At 60.6% G+C, this 14,175-nt stretch overlaps 2 protein-coding genes across 4 annotated transcripts; one reads left to right on the top strand and one right to left on the bottom strand.

Annotated features, from left to right (window-relative positions):
* The first annotated feature begins 48 nt into the window (after window positions 1-48).
* Window positions 49-11,280, top strand: INTS11 (integrator complex subunit 11). 2 transcript variants are annotated; one of them, XM_036882710.2, is made up of 17 exons: window positions 49-204; window positions 2,943-3,040; window positions 3,570-3,643; window positions 4,778-5,006; window positions 7,045-7,143; window positions 7,226-7,260; window positions 7,550-7,688; window positions 8,210-8,274; window positions 8,698-8,887; window positions 9,175-9,258; window positions 9,698-9,787; window positions 9,895-10,057; window positions 10,157-10,264; window positions 10,357-10,418; window positions 10,489-10,631; window positions 10,705-10,834; window positions 10,939-11,280. In XM_036882710.2, exons 1-17 carry the CDS (start codon window positions 177-179, stop codon window positions 11,002-11,004), a joined length of 1,803 nt encoding a protein of 600 aa, XP_036738605.2. In that variant the 5' UTR covers window positions 49-176; the 3' UTR covers window positions 11,005-11,280. The 2 variants fall into 2 exon arrangements, with proteins under 2 accessions (XP_036738605.2, XP_036738606.2); XM_036882711.2 differs by having other exon boundaries at window positions 59-204; window positions 2,954-3,040.
* On the bottom strand, window positions 8,759-14,095 carry PUSL1 (pseudouridine synthase like 1). 2 transcript variants are annotated; one of them, XM_057499577.1, is made up of 9 exons: window positions 13,926-14,095; window positions 13,761-13,818; window positions 13,459-13,646; window positions 13,199-13,294; window positions 12,886-13,056; window positions 12,261-12,315; window positions 12,012-12,174; window positions 11,763-11,913; window positions 8,759-11,570 (listed from the first exon to the last, which is right to left on the bottom strand). In XM_057499577.1, the coding sequence occupies exons 1-9, from the start codon at window positions 14,000-14,002 to the stop codon at window positions 11,492-11,494; spliced, it is 1,038 nt and encodes a 345-aa protein (XP_057355560.1). In that variant the 5' UTR covers window positions 14,003-14,095; the 3' UTR covers window positions 8,759-11,491. The 2 variants fall into 2 exon arrangements, with proteins under 2 accessions (XP_057355560.1, XP_057355559.1); XM_057499576.1 differs by having other exon boundaries at window positions 13,145-13,294; window positions 13,926-14,087.
* Between the last annotated feature and the right edge of the window lie 80 nt (window positions 14,096-14,175).

Genomic DNA, 14,175 nt, shown 5'->3' with positions numbered 1-14,175 from the left:
TTGGCTGTCAGCCACCCAATCAGGAGGCCCGACGAGCGGAACCGGTTTCGGACAGGCGCACCGGAAGCTGTGGGGGCTGCGCCTGCGCAGTGTGTCGCCGCGAGTCGAGACCGCGAGAGGCGGAGGCCTGGTAGGGCTGCGGTGATCCCGCTGGTTTGGTGGGCGCGCCCGGCAGGATGCCCGAGATCAGAGTCACTCCCCTGGGTGAGTGAGGGGCGCGCGGCCGGCGCCTCGCCGTGGGGCTGGGCGGCGGTCAGCGAGGCCTCGGCCCGCAGGCCCCGCTGAAGGAGCGCTGGAGGGACGGCGCTGGGGTCGCGTCCCGGCCGACGCCCCCGTTCGTGCCCGGCTGTCCTGTCAGCGCAGCGAGCACGCGGCCCAATGCAGGCGCCGAGCGGACGCTGCCCCCCTCCGTGCCTCGGCCCCGGGTCCCCTGCCCACACGGTCATCTCGCCTGCACGTGGACCGATGCCTCAGGCGCCTTGCCCCCTGCCTCCCTCTTCTTCCTCTCGCTTTCCTTCCGCCTCCTCCATGTGCCTTGCGCCCAGCTCGCCTGCGGCCCCTCGTTGACCCAGTCTGGCCATCCACCTTCAGTTCAAACCTTGTTTTACTTGACGTCCATAACGTTAGGAAAGCAGCTTTGCTTTTTGCAAACGGTATAAACGCAGTTTTAAGAAATGAAACGGTATGGAACAGTGTGGAGCAGGAAAGGTCACACGGAATGCAGGGTCCCAGAAACACCTGAGATTCCCATTTTTGTGGTCAGCCCCCGCAGGTGTCAGCGCATTCTTTGTGCACACGTGCCATAGGCTGTTCTGGGACCTGCCTCCTTCACTGGCCGTGCACAGATGTCCCACACGACTCCACGTCGTAATAGAACAGCAACCGGCCCCCAGTGTGCACACTGAGCTGTTGACCCCTGCCCCTGGCATGCTGGGTGCTACGTAGTGCACATCCCCGGACTGCCCTGTGTGTTGTCACCCCCGTGGTGTGGTAGCTGTTGGCACGGGGTCCCCCCTGGCTGCTTTGGCCCCATGTGCTCCCCTGCTTCTGGCATCCTCCTTTCAGCACCCCCTTTCCCATTTATCTCCTTTTCTTACTGCTCACTTTCCATGAATATTCCTGTCTTGTTACTGCTTCTGTTGCTCCAAATCTGCACCTCGGTACACCCAAGGTCACTCAGCCACAGCACCGTCACAGCAGAATCAGTTCTGCTCTGCTGTCTCCCTTGGGTAGTATCTGTCTCGTGGGCTCCCTGGTCACCTGGGCTGCATATGGAGCGTCCTCTCAGGTTACTCCCACCACAGGGCCTTTGCACAGCTGCCTCTTCCACCCTGGCTGCTCTCTCCACCCTGCTTGGAAAGTGTCATCTCAGGGAGGACACACCTGTCATGGTTCTGGAAGTTTCTGTGTCCCCCTCCCTGCCTCAGTGGTGTTGACCTCTGCCTGATGCACCGAGTGTGTCGTCGTCTTTCTCTCCTAGCCCTAGGACATGAGCTGCTGTGGGCAGGGCATCTCCTTTGTCTTCTTCTGAGTCCTGCCTCTTGTGTGCCCTAGACTCTGTCCCCATGTCTCTTGCCCAGTGCAGGCCACTATCTTTGCTTCCCGGGACTGTTGTGTGTCCCGTTGGGAGTAGGCAGCCAGTGCCTAAGAGCTGGGCTCTGGAGTGAGAAAACCATCCCTGGCCCCACACTTTGGAGCTGTGTGCCTGTAGGCTGATGCCATGACTTCCATGGCTTCCATCCTCGCCTGTAAAGAGGGTGGCCCTTGCTCCTCCCCAAATGTCTGGACAGCCTCTGAGCCAGGCATGGCTTTGGGTTTGGAGGTGCAGCAGTGAGCAGACAGCTGAGATCTGCCCTCATGGAGCTCATGGCCTGGTGGGGGCAGGAGCAGGCCTGTGGGAGACCTCTAGTCTACCACCTGAGGTTGGGCTGCCTGGGGCATGCAGGCAAATTTTTGGGCTGGCATCACCCACTGTTGCAGGCGACTACAACTTCTCAAGGACCAGCCTGTGCCCTACTTGGGCTGTGGCCCAGTCACCCTGGTGTGTGTGGTGCTAACAAAAGATTCAGGTGGCTAGCAGAGGGAAGTTCATAGGAACAAGATGGGAAGCAGGTTATTTGCTGTCATTTGGCCTCCCAAGGCTGTGCCCCTTTCTTCCTGAGGCCCTAGGCCCCAGAGGAGGTGACACATGGTCATATGAGGTGGCCAGGATGTGCCCTGCTGGGGCTGGAGCAACTGGGCAGGGCTTGGACGTTAGGAATGTGGATGGGACCCAGGTTAAGGTCTGGGCTGGGGGGTGGCTGAGGGGACACAGTGGTGGGACATTGCTGGTCAGCTGGGGCCATTTCCTTCTGGCTGGGCTAAAGCCACATGGCATTTCTCTGTGGTGACACCAAGAGATGCCTCTTAGAGGCAGGTCCTAGGGAGGGGACCCCACAACACGTATGTGGCTCCAGTTGAGGTTTCAGAAGGGGTGGGCAGACTCGCAGGGCTGGCCTGCCTCCAGTGAGTGCTGGGGCCACTGATCCAGCATTTGTTACTCAGTCCCTTGACTTCAAGTGGGTGGGCTCACCACCTCCAGTGAGGGGCTGCTTCCGTCTGACCCTGGGCAGTAGTGGCAGGGTCTGGGGCTGGAGGTGCAGTGGGGGAGGGCACGAGGGAAGACTCACTTGCTGTCTGAGACACCTTGACCCCTACCTCTGCACTTCCCTTGCCAGCATGTGAAGCTGGTGGCAGCTTCCCCTCACACGTCATCCACACAGCAGCCACGGAGGTCCAGATTCCCCAGCCTGCTGAGGAGTCTAGAAGGCCAAGGACCCAGAGATCTGGGGCAGGTGGCTGGGTCTTAGCTTTGAGACTGGAGCTATCACTTGCAGCAGTGGGGAGGGATGAGGGATAGGAGAGGGCTGTGGTGGCACCTCTCACCCCACTCTCATGCCCAGGGGCCGGCCAGGATGTGGGCCGAAGCTGTATCCTCGTTTCCATTGCGGGCAAGAACGTCATGCTGGACTGCGGGATGCATATGGGTTTCAACGATGATGTGAGTCCTTAAGCGGATGGCCTGGGGGCCCCCGCAGGGCTGGGGAGGGCCCTCACGTGTACTGTTCCTTGTTGCTGTCTGCAGCAGGACCCTGGGCCTTGGAGTCTCAGGCTCTGACCATGGAGTGGGGAGTCTGGCAAGTGGGCAGTGCTAGTAGGCAGGTGGGCCGGGGGTCACTGCCTTCCTGGGCAGCCCCCACACATCGCTTGACAGGTGGGGCACCTTTCATGGGGTTTGGTTTGGTCTGTGCCGGAGCAGGAGCCGGCAGGCTCCTGCAGGGTTGTGTGTGCAGGCCTGGCCCACCCTGTATGGGCTGCTGGCTGCAGCAGTTGGACCCTCCCTGCCTTTTGGAGGCTGTGAGCAGTCAGTTGTCCCGGCGCAGCCCACCTGGGTGGGGTCCTGGTGTCCAGGCTCAGCCTGTACCCTCACTTCCCCGTCTGTTCTGGGGGCAGCTCCCTAGAGTGCCAGCTACCCCGTTGCCTGGAGACTGCAGCCTGCTGTGTTCTGACACTTTCTCTTGGCTTCTCAGAGGCGCTTCCCTGACTTTTCCTACATCACTCGCAACGGCCGGCTGACCGACTTCCTGGACTGTGTGATCATCAGGTGGGTGGCCATGGCCAGGGATAGTGCTGTGAGGCGCCAGCTTCCACATTCAGACCCTTAGGAGCCCAGGAGAGCCACTCGGACTGTGGTGTGTTGCCGGCCAGGGGTCTGTCCTGGGTCCTGTATGGCTCCCCGCCAGGGCCAGCCCTCTGCACCTCGGGGATGCAGGTCAGGGGACATCTTTGTGTGAAGTCGCAGATGTTCGCGGTTGCTCCCTGCAGGCTGCAGGCAGCCAAGTGCTGACGGGGCTGGAGGGCACTCTGTGCTGTGAGTGCCTATGGCCTGTGCCCCTGAGTGTTGTGGATGAGACCCTCGGGCGCCCCAGGAAGATGAGGCCTTGCTAGGGCAGCAGGCCCATGCAGGGACCTGCCCCACCAGTGCAGCGATGGCACATCTCACTTGCCAGGCCCCATGCTGCTTCTCGGGCACTCTCACAGCCTCTCAGCGGCGCTCGGCAGCAGTGAGCACACCCTCCCTGCTGGTCCCGGATTCTCATGCTTCCCCGTTTGCCCGCATCCACCCTGCCCCTAAGCCTGGCTGAATGGGGCTCCTCCCTACCTCCCACTACACCCGCAGTCCACCAAAGCTTCTGGGATCCAGCCCTTGTGACCCTGACCTCTACCACGGGCCTAGGTGACCAGAGCAGCACACAGCCTGGGGATCCGCCAGCCAGAGGTAGCCTGTCTAGGGCAGCCTGGCTTCAGCTGCTCTGAGGCTCCTGCGGCCTCAGTTCCTTCTTAGACCTGGTGGGTCTGCTTCACCCACTGGCGGGCATGGCCCTGCTGTTTCCTCTGCCCCAGTGCCTTTCCAGGCCTCCTGGTGCTGTCTCACCTCCTTCCTGCCCCAGTTCATAGGCCACAGTGTCTTCCTGACAACCCAGTGAAGATGGCAACTGTCCTGAGACCCTGTGCCCCCAGCTCCTTTGTTGGTACAATGCACTGCCATCTGCCCGTGTTTCCTGCTGTGCTGGGCGCCTGGTCTGAGCCCAGAGGATGGCAGGTTTATCAGCTTTGCTCACCCCTCACTGCCCAGCGTCTGGGAGACACACCATAGGCCCTGCATGAGTGAGGGCGGCTGCTGGTGGGGGTGCCGTGGGGAGCAGTGGCCCTGGCTGACCTGCGCTGCCTGCCCCAGCCACTTCCACCTGGACCACTGCGGGGCGCTCCCCTACTTCAGCGAGATGGTGGGCTACGACGGTCCTGTCTACATGACCCCCCCCACCCAGGCCATCTGTCCCATTCTGCTGGAAGACTACCGCAAGATCGCTGTGGACAAGAAGGGCGAGGCCAACTTCTTCACCTCCCAGATGATCAAAGACTGCATGAAGAAGGTGGTGGCCGTCCGCCTCCATCAGACAGTCCAGGTCGGGTCCTGCGTAGACCATCTCGCTTGCCCTTCGGGGGATTGGGTCCCAGCCCAGTGGGCATTGGGGCAAGGGCATGCAGGACTGGGGCTGAGCCCCACCCCCGAGCGTGTGGGGCCTCTTTACTGCACCCCAGCTCTGTACCTGAGCACCTTGAAGAGGCCAGAGAGGGACAGGCTGGCACCCCCTGCAGGAACACTGGTGCCATCGGAGAACCACGAGGGTCTGGGTCAGGCCCGCTGAGGTCTGGGTGTGCAGGCTACCATCTGGGGAGGCCGATGGGTGAGACGGGCAAGCCCCGAGTCCGGGCTTTGTCTCAGTAACTGCATGTTGGGTGAAGTGCAGGGTTTTGAACAGGCAGCTGACCTAAGATTTGGTGAAGTTCATCACAAAAAGGATGGATGTGCCTTTTTCTCCTCAGGGTCGTGGGTGTCGCTTGGCATCGTGCTACACATCATGGTCATTTTATTCTCTGAAACTTTTTTGTCAATATGAAGCATTTGTTTATCTTAAACAGTGCTTTTTACGTTAAAGTCTCTTTCTGGTGACATAGTCACACTGTTCCTGCCTCTTCCGCCTTTGGATGGTGTTTTGAGTAGTGTATGGACTTGCATCTCTTTACTTTCAGCCTTTCTGCGTCATATGATAAACGTGGCTCTTCCAAGCAGCGTGCAGACTGAGTTTTTAGTCCAGCCTGACAACCTGTCCTTCAGGTGGCCACTTGGATCTGTGTTTAATGAGATACGTTTGGGTTTAGCTCTACCCTCTTACCATTTGCTTCCTATTTGTCTTGCTTGCTCTGAGTTTTTTCTTTATAGCCTTTTTTTAATCGGTTTTTAAAAATCCCGTGTGTCTTTCAGTCAGTCGTTACATGCTTTTATAGCTCACAGTGGTAGGGCTGACAGAATGCAGCCGTGACAACAAAACCTAAGGCCCTTGGGACTCTTGCCTCTTCCCTGGACAGTGCAAGGGTCTCAGGACATTTGAAGTCCATTTACTCCTCCCCAGACCTACAGGCAGTTATTTCTGAACATTCGTTTCCAGAGTGTGCAGCCCAGATGGACGTCACTCTTAGTGCTGGTGAGGGCAGATTTCCTTCACGTCACTTTCACGTCTCCCCTTTTTGCCCCCGTTTGCTCCCTGTGTTCTTTACTTTTCGTTTGGGATAACTTACCATCCGCCTGAAGAGCACCAGTGTGAACCTGCCCATGGGGTGGTCCCACCTGTCTGCAGGTGGGCGTGTCACCCCGCATTCCTGGGGATGCCTCCCTCAGCTGCGGACGTCTAGGCTGGCGTACTTCCTTCGCTACTTTGACCAGCTCAGGGGAGAACCTTCACTTTGCTTGTGGGACTATGTCCTTCTTCTTAGGCTTTGGCAGATGTGCTGGGTGGACCTACCCACCATCCTCTTCACGTTCAGACTTCCCAGAGCGCCGGCGTCCTGGCTCCGCGGCTTACTGTCTTTTGTCAGGTTCTTCCAGGTTTGCTCTTGTCACCTGTGGGGGGCTCTCGGCAGCTGAGCGCGAGGTGACGCCTCAGGTGCTCCCCCACCCTCCTGTCTTCCTGTGCTTCTTGCAGAATATTCCCTTCTGTACATTACAGGTCATCAGTTATCTTTTTGGTTACATATAATATGCAATTAAGCTCATCCATTAAATTCTTAATTTAGCTTATTATATAGCTTCTGGTCTTACAACTTGTACTTCTTAAAAATATTTTTTTGCCAACAGTCTTAATCCTGTCTCTCACTTCCCATTAATGTATGTGAATATATTAATCACAGTCCTGTAAAAGTCCATGTCTGAATACTCCAGGAGTCCCCGTCTGCTTCTCCAGACTCTAGTTTCTTGGCCCTCTTGTCTTGTCTCTCGACTCTGTTGCTTTCGGCTGAGAACTGGAAATGTGTGTGTGAGGAGTGGAGAGAACCATGTCATTTCCCCTGTGCCCACTGCCTCCTCAGTGGCCGCCTCTCAGACCCCCAGTTGTCACCACCCTCCTGGCACAGCCCACAGAGCTGAGTTCAGGCCTTTCCCTACAGGTGGATGATGAGCTGGAAATCAAGGCCTACTATGCAGGCCACGTGCTGGGGGCAGCCATGTTCCAGATTAAAGTGGGCTCAGAGTCTGTGGTCTACACGGTCAGTGGATGCCCTTGGGGCACAGGAGGGACTGCCTGGCTAGGAGACCGGGCACTCTCCTTACCATCACATTGTTTGCCAGGGTGATTATAACATGACCCCGGACCGGCATCTGGGGTAAGTAGGCCAATGTATTTTATTCTGTGGGGTATCCTCACCAGAGCGCAGTGACCCCTGGGTGTGCCGGCCGCCTGCATGGTCCTTGCATCAGTGTGCCCTGTGTGTCTTCCCCTGTGGAGCAGAGTCTCTCCTCTTGTTGGCCAGGGGTCTCCCTATGACACATGACTTCCTTGGCCTGTGCCGAGGAGGCAGGCTACCAGCCAGAGGGTCCCAGAAGGTGGTGGCTGGTGTCACTCATTGCAGCCGTATGGACTGTCTGTCTTGGCTATGTCCACCTCTGTCCTAGGGCCGCCTGGATTGACAGATGCCGCCCCAGCTTGCTCATCACAGAGTCCACATACGCCACGACCATCCGTGACTCCAAGCGCTGCCGGGAGCGAGACTTCCTGAAGAAGGTCCATGAGACTGTGGAGCGTGGCGGGAAAGTAGGTGTCCACTTGGCAGCCCTAGGTAGACTCTGGGCCGTGTGCCCACATAGCCACAGCGGAGGCCCTATGGTTTCCCCTGGCCCACAGGCAGCAGATGGGATGCTCTGCCTCCTGAGTGTAGAGGGAAGGTTTGGGAAGAAAGCCCTTCTGGGGGTGGTTCATTTGCCCCCGTGTCTCATCCCAGTGAAGGGGATGGGTTGTCCTTCCAGGTCAGAAAATACACCACAGTCACTTCTAGACAGACTGTGTCTTGGAGCAGGACTACAGGGCAGAATGTTGGGGCAGCCTGTGGTTTGCACAGGGCCCCGGCTCTCCCCTGGCCATGACTTCTGCGTGCATGCAGCCTCCAGCCATCAGAGCTGCTGGCAGGGCTGATCTTCCTAGCACTGCTTGAGAAGGCGGCCACAGGGAGCCAGCGTGTGAACACCCACCCACTCACTGTGCTCAGATGTGAGCCTGAGATGGGTGGGCAGCAAGGGAGGGGCTCCTGCTGAGCCAGACTTGCTGTCCCTCCGCAGGTGCTCATCCCTGTGTTTGCGCTGGGACGTGCCCAGGAGCTCTGCATCCTGCTGGAGACCTTCTGGTGGGTGCAGCTGGGACGGATTCTGGGAGCCTTGGTTTATGGGTGGTAGAGAGCAGAGCGCCTGTGCCAGATGAGCCAGGCCATTCCCGTGCAGCCCACGCCCAGCCCAGGAGGGTCCTTGGCCCAGCTCCAGGCCGAGCACTGAGTGAAGAGTTGAGACAGTCGTGGCAGCTGTTGGGTGTAGCACAATTGAGGTTCAGGTGCCAATGCCTATGGGGACCCCACAAAGCCCATGACCACACACAGCACAAAGCCCCACACTTGCTGTGTCCCCTGTCAGCCCCAACATTTTGTGGGGGGCTGGGCCAAGGGCACACATAGGGGTGGAGGATGACGGGCTGTTCCACTGGACTCAACACAGGGCATGGGGGTGACCAGGGCCAGCCCAGGCAGCCTCCACCACAGGCCCTGTGCCATCCTCAGGGAGCGTATGAACCTGAAGGCCCCCATCTACTTCTCCACGGGCCTGACAGAGAAGGCGAACCACTATTACAAGCTCTTTATTACCTGGACCAACCAGAAGATCCGCAAAACCTTTGTCCAGAGGAACATGTTTGAGTTCAAGCACATCAAGGCCTTCGACCGAGCCTTTGCTGACAACCCGGGTCCGATGGTGAGGCCCTGGCCAGTGTGGTCAGGTGGGGACAGCCACCTTGTGCCCGGTGCAGCTCTCTGCTGGGCCGCCCAGGGCCAGCGCCGGGTGTCCACATGGGTGCTGCTGTGCTGTGGCCTGCAGGTCTCACTCGGGCAGGGCACACCCATGCTGGGGAGGGACAGGAGCTGGGAAGGGGGTGCCCTGGGACAGGCGCAGGGTCAAGAGGCACTGAGAGCAGCAGAGGGGCTAGGCCTGCAGCCAGTACATGTTTTCTCAGCTCCCGACTCCCTACGCCCACCCCTCAGGTCGTGTTTGCCACTCCAGGGATGCTCCATGCCGGCCAGTCCCTGCAGATCTTTCGCAAGTGGGCAGGGAATGAGAAGAACATGGTGAGGGCCTGGTCCTGGGTCCAGCTCCCAGGAGGGCCTCCAGCGCTGCAGAGGCTGGGGGAAGGGGCTTCTCCTGGCTTGGGGACACCAGCCCCTTCCTGAGAGGGCCTGGTACCCTGGGGCCTGGCCCAGGTAGCTCTGACTCTCCGTTGGGTCATCCTGTCTACAAGGCAGGAAGGCCTCCAGCCTCCCGAGCAGCTGATGCAGTCCTGGGCTGGCTTGTGCTGAGATCGCTGGGCCTGTCTGGGTCTGCAACAGGGACTGGGAAGCCTGGAAGGGGGAGCCACTGGCAAAGGGAAAGGGCCTCCATGGGGGTTCAAGTCAGACACGTAGAAAGGGGGGGCTAGGGAGATGTCCCAGGAGGAAGCCTGGGGACGGAGGTGGATGGCCACTTGGGGTTCAAGGGTATCCATGAGTTCCATCGCTCCCTCCCCCAAAGGTCATTATGCCTGGCTACTGCGTGCAGGGCACTGTGGGCCACAAAATCCTCAGCGGGCAGCGCAAGCTAGAGATGGAGGGGCGGCAGGTGGTGAGTCCCCACCTACTCCCTGACAGCTTCTTGGGTCCCTCTTGGGCGGGTTGGGGGCCCTCAGAGCATGCCACCTTGCTGACTGCCCGTGTGCTGTGGTGCTGCAGCTGGAGGTCAAGATGCAGGTGGAGTACATGTCCTTCAGTGCCCACGCCGATGCCAAGGGCATCATGCAGCTGGTGGGCCAGGCGGAGCCTGAGAACGTGCTTTTGGTACACGGGGAGGCCAAGAAGATGGAGTTCCTAAAGCAGAAGATCGAGCAGGAGTTCCGTAGGCAGCCTGGGTGGGTGGGCCTGATGGGTGCAGGCAGGGACCGCCCACAGGGTCCATGCCTGCAGGCCTGGTTTGAGACTCTGTCCCCCTGGCCAGGGGTCAGCTGCTACATGCCAGCCAATGGTGAGACGGTGACACTGCCCACGAGCCCCAGCATCCCTGTGGGCATCTCGCTGGGGCTGCTGAAACGGGAGATGGCACAGGGTATGTTGGCAGGGCACGCAGGGCAGGGCGGATGGCTGCTCAGCGGTGGACCGCCCTGTTGGCAGCTCCAGTCCCTGCTCCCTTCTCTGCAGGACTGCATCCTGATGCAAAAAAGCCCAGACTCCTGCATGGCACCCTGATCATGAAGGACAGTGTGAGTGTGCACATGTGGCCACTGTGGGGGTACCCGATCCCACACTCCCTGACCTGCCCCTTCCCCACAGAACTTCCGGCTAGTGTCCTCAGAACAAGCCCTCAAAGAGCTGGGCTTGGCCGAACACCAGCTGCGCTTCACCTGCCGTGTGCACCTGCATGACACGCGAAAGGAGCAGGAGATGGCCTCGCGTGTCTACAGCCACCTGAAGAGGTGGGCACCTACCCTTCCCTTCCAGCCTTAGTGGGGAGGGTACATGGCAGGGTCTCACTCTGCCTCCCTGCAGCACCCTCAAGGACCACTGCGTTCAGCACCTCCCTGATGGCTCTGTGACCGTGGAGTCCATCCTCATTCAGGCCGCAGCCCACTCAGAGGACCCTGGCACCAAGGTGCTGCTGGTCTCCTGGACCTACCAGGTAGGCGGCAGGTCCCAGGAATCCTGTGCCTGGCAGAAGGCCAGAACTGGTGGGGTGGGTCAGGAAGGTGGACTGACAGTGCCTCCCCCCACCCCCGGCCACAGGATGAAGAGCTAGGAAGCCACCTCACGTCGCTGCTCAAGAAGGGCCTGCCCCAGACCCCCAGCTGAGGCCAGTTGGCCCCCAGTCCAAGGGGACTGGCCTTCAGGCCAGGACTGTTTGTGCTCCGGCTCTTCCATCTGTATCCCCAGCTGTGGAGCCCACAGCCGGGTCTTTGGGGACAAGACCACAGTGACACATGCCTGCCCAAGTGGCCCTCTGCGGCTGGAGAAGCAGTCAGGCCTGGGAGCCTTTTCACCTTTTATTTCTACCCTGAGCCCACAGAAGATGTGTGGGCGCTCTGGGGGCATCACTTCTAGTAAAACCAAAGGCTGAGTGCCCCTGTCCTGGTGTTCATACTGTCTCCTGCAGTCCGTCCCCAGGGTGGCCCACCTGGGGCAGATGGGGATGCCCAGGGAAGTGGAGACTTTGGGCAGGTTCAGGGTGATGGGAGGCAGGACGACTGCTCTGGCCTGATGGCTGAGAGCTGGATGGCACAGGGGTGGTTCCTGCCAGGCACACCGGCCTGTAGAGCTGGGCAGGGTCCAGCAGCTGGACCTACTGTGTCATGGCTGCCCTGACCTCAGCTGGGTGTCTGGGGGTCATCTGAGGCATGGAGGCCATGGGGAGGCAGGACCTATGGACAGATGGAGGGCGGGGGGCTCTCTGCAGGCACTTGGGCTGGCCCCAGGTCCAGTCTCCAGCTGAGCTGCAGAGCCCCTGCTTTGTCCCAGGGGTCAAGCACCTCACCACCCTCTCCAGCTGCCTCAGTTGGGAACTTGCTTACAGGGCTAGGTCAGGAGTGGGGCTTGGGTAGGAGGCCCCTCACCTCCTCCAGGCCACCTGTCCATGGCCTGCTGGTCTCCAGCCTGAGGTCTGCAGGTCAAGGCGGGATCTCCCTGCTTTCTGGGTCCTGGCTTTCCCACTGGGCATAAGCTGGATTCCCATCTGCTGGGATGACAGAGAAGGGCTCACTGGCACTGCCACCAGAGCCCCTTGCTCAGTGAGGACCCATCCGTGGGAGGGCGGTCTGTTACTGGGGTATATGCAGGGGCCTTCCCAGGCCACTTTATCTTACCAAGTTCCCTGTAGAGCACTGACTTGAGAAACAGACCCTGGGCCGGGGCCACACGTCTCTGGTGTCGTCCCAGAGGGTCCCGGCTCTCCAGAATTGCCTTCACTTGAGTGGGTGTCAGAGCCCCCAGCCCCACGGCCACTAGCACAGCTGTCATCCTCCGGACCTGCAAGCCACAACTGCAGTTGCCGTGGTGGCCTCGGCTTCCCACACCGGCCCTTCCCCTGCCACTGCCCCCAGGATGGGGCCCACCTGTCTGTACAGGAAGGACTGGCTCTCAAACTCCAGGCTCCAGAACCGCAACTTCCTGAGAACACACATGCCTGTTAACGTCCCGGCCACGTGGCAGCCCCAGCCCACAGCACAGGCCCAGACAAGGGAGACAGACGGGGATATGGGGGAAGACTGGTCGGTACCCTCTCTTCCACCTCCAGGACCCCAACTGGCCATCCCACCCTCAGTGAAGCCGGTGGGGGGGACAGCAGAGCCTTCTGGGAAGTACAGGGACAGGTCCCTCAGGAGGAGGGGCTGCAGGGACTGAGGTCCTGGTATGGGGTGTGGGCTCCAGACCAGCTCATCTGTGACACACCCCAGCCCTGGGCTAGGAACTCAGGTGTGAGTCAGAGGCTGTCTGTACAGAAGTCCCGCCTTCCTTCAGTGCTGGCCCAAGAGGAAGGTTTTGGAAGTCAGGCTGGGCCAGAGGCACTGGCTTGCTGCTGCTCCCACAGTAGAACCTTTTCAGCAGCTGCCAAGATCCATCCGCAAAAAATAGGCCCTGGGCAGGGATGGGGGCTCTCGAAAAAGGCAATGTCCGTCCTTTGCCTGAGCCTAGTCCCTATACAAAGCCTGAGGCCAACACGCAGGCCGCCCTTCTCACCTACTCTCCTGGGCGAGGACAAAGGGGCCGGCCAAGTCAGGGTGCATGGAGGCTCGGCGCAGGGTGCGCACCGAGCTAGTGGCCGGGCTGCCAGCCGACTGGAAGGCGCTGAAGTCATGTGTCCCCAGGAGGTGCTGGGCAGCCTCCTGCATGGAAGCCAAATCCAAGCAGCTGCAGGGAGCCAGATGAGTGGTCAGGAGAAAGGGGCCAACCAGGTAGGCCTGGCAACCTCCTCCTGCTCAACCACACCCACACTCACTCTGCCCGCAGGGCCCAGCATCGATTTCGTTCAAACACGGGCAGTTGGTCATACCGAGGGCAGCCGGTGGCCAGGCGGTACACATAGGTCCTGGATGTGGCAGCGTGGCGGGCATGGAAGTCGCTGGGCACACGGAAGGCCTGAACTACCCTGTGGGAGCGAGGTCAGGCACAGCAGAGCCGCGTGACATACACACCCAAGTGACATCTTGACATCTCCCCCAATGCCCCAATTCTGTCCAGACACAAAGTCCTTTCTGACCTCTGGCCTCCACCCGCAGTAGGCGACTCCAGGGAGACCAAAGTGGCGCTCACCGGATGGCCGGGTGCTTCAGGTGGGCGTTGAGGGCTTCGGCCAGGACCTCGGGAGAGAAGGGCGGCAGGCCCGAGCGGCGCTGCACGTCCAAGTGAGCCGCGTTGCCCAGCGCGTGGACCCCGGCGTCGGTGCGGCTGGAAATGGTAAACTTGACCGGCACGACCGAGTTGAGCCGCTCTGCAGCCTCCTACGGGGACAGGACGCCGGGGGAGGGGCGGGCAGCGCGGGCGAAGACCCGGCCCGAGGGACGGCTTCCCCTGCCCCGTCCCCGCTTCCCCCTTCATTCGGCGGCGGCTCTTACCTCCAGGTAGTTCTGGACCCCGACGGCTCGCTGGGCGCCCCTGACGGCCGCGACCCCGCTGCGGGCAGAGGACGACGCATGTTAACGGGCGGAGGTCGCCCTCCCCCGGCGCGCCGGGTTGCACGGGAGTCGCGGGCATGGGTGTGGGAGGTCCGGAGGACGTACTTGAAGTCCGTGCCCACGTACTGGAAGTACACGAGGTAGCGCGCCCGCACGCAGCCCGCCACCGGGCCCGAGCCCATGACCAGGCCAGCGAGCGGAGCCTGGGAGGGCGGAGCGTCACTGGAGGTGCACGTGGGTCCAGCTCGCGCGCGTACGCAGCCTGGCCACGCCCTTCCGCTCCCGCGCCTGCGCTTTCTCGTTCGCCCCGCCCCGGCATCCCAGCTTACCAGCACCCCCTGGCTGCCAAGGGCCG

The sequence above is a fragment of the Manis pentadactyla genome, chromosome 4 (genome assembly GCF_030020395.1).
Source record: "Manis pentadactyla isolate mManPen7 chromosome 4, mManPen7.hap1, whole genome shotgun sequence".
NCBI classification, from domain to species: domain Eukaryota; kingdom Metazoa; phylum Chordata; class Mammalia; order Pholidota; family Manidae; genus Manis; species Manis pentadactyla.
Note: the sequence above shows the minus strand (reverse complement) of the source record. Positions and strands in the feature narration are given on the sequence as shown.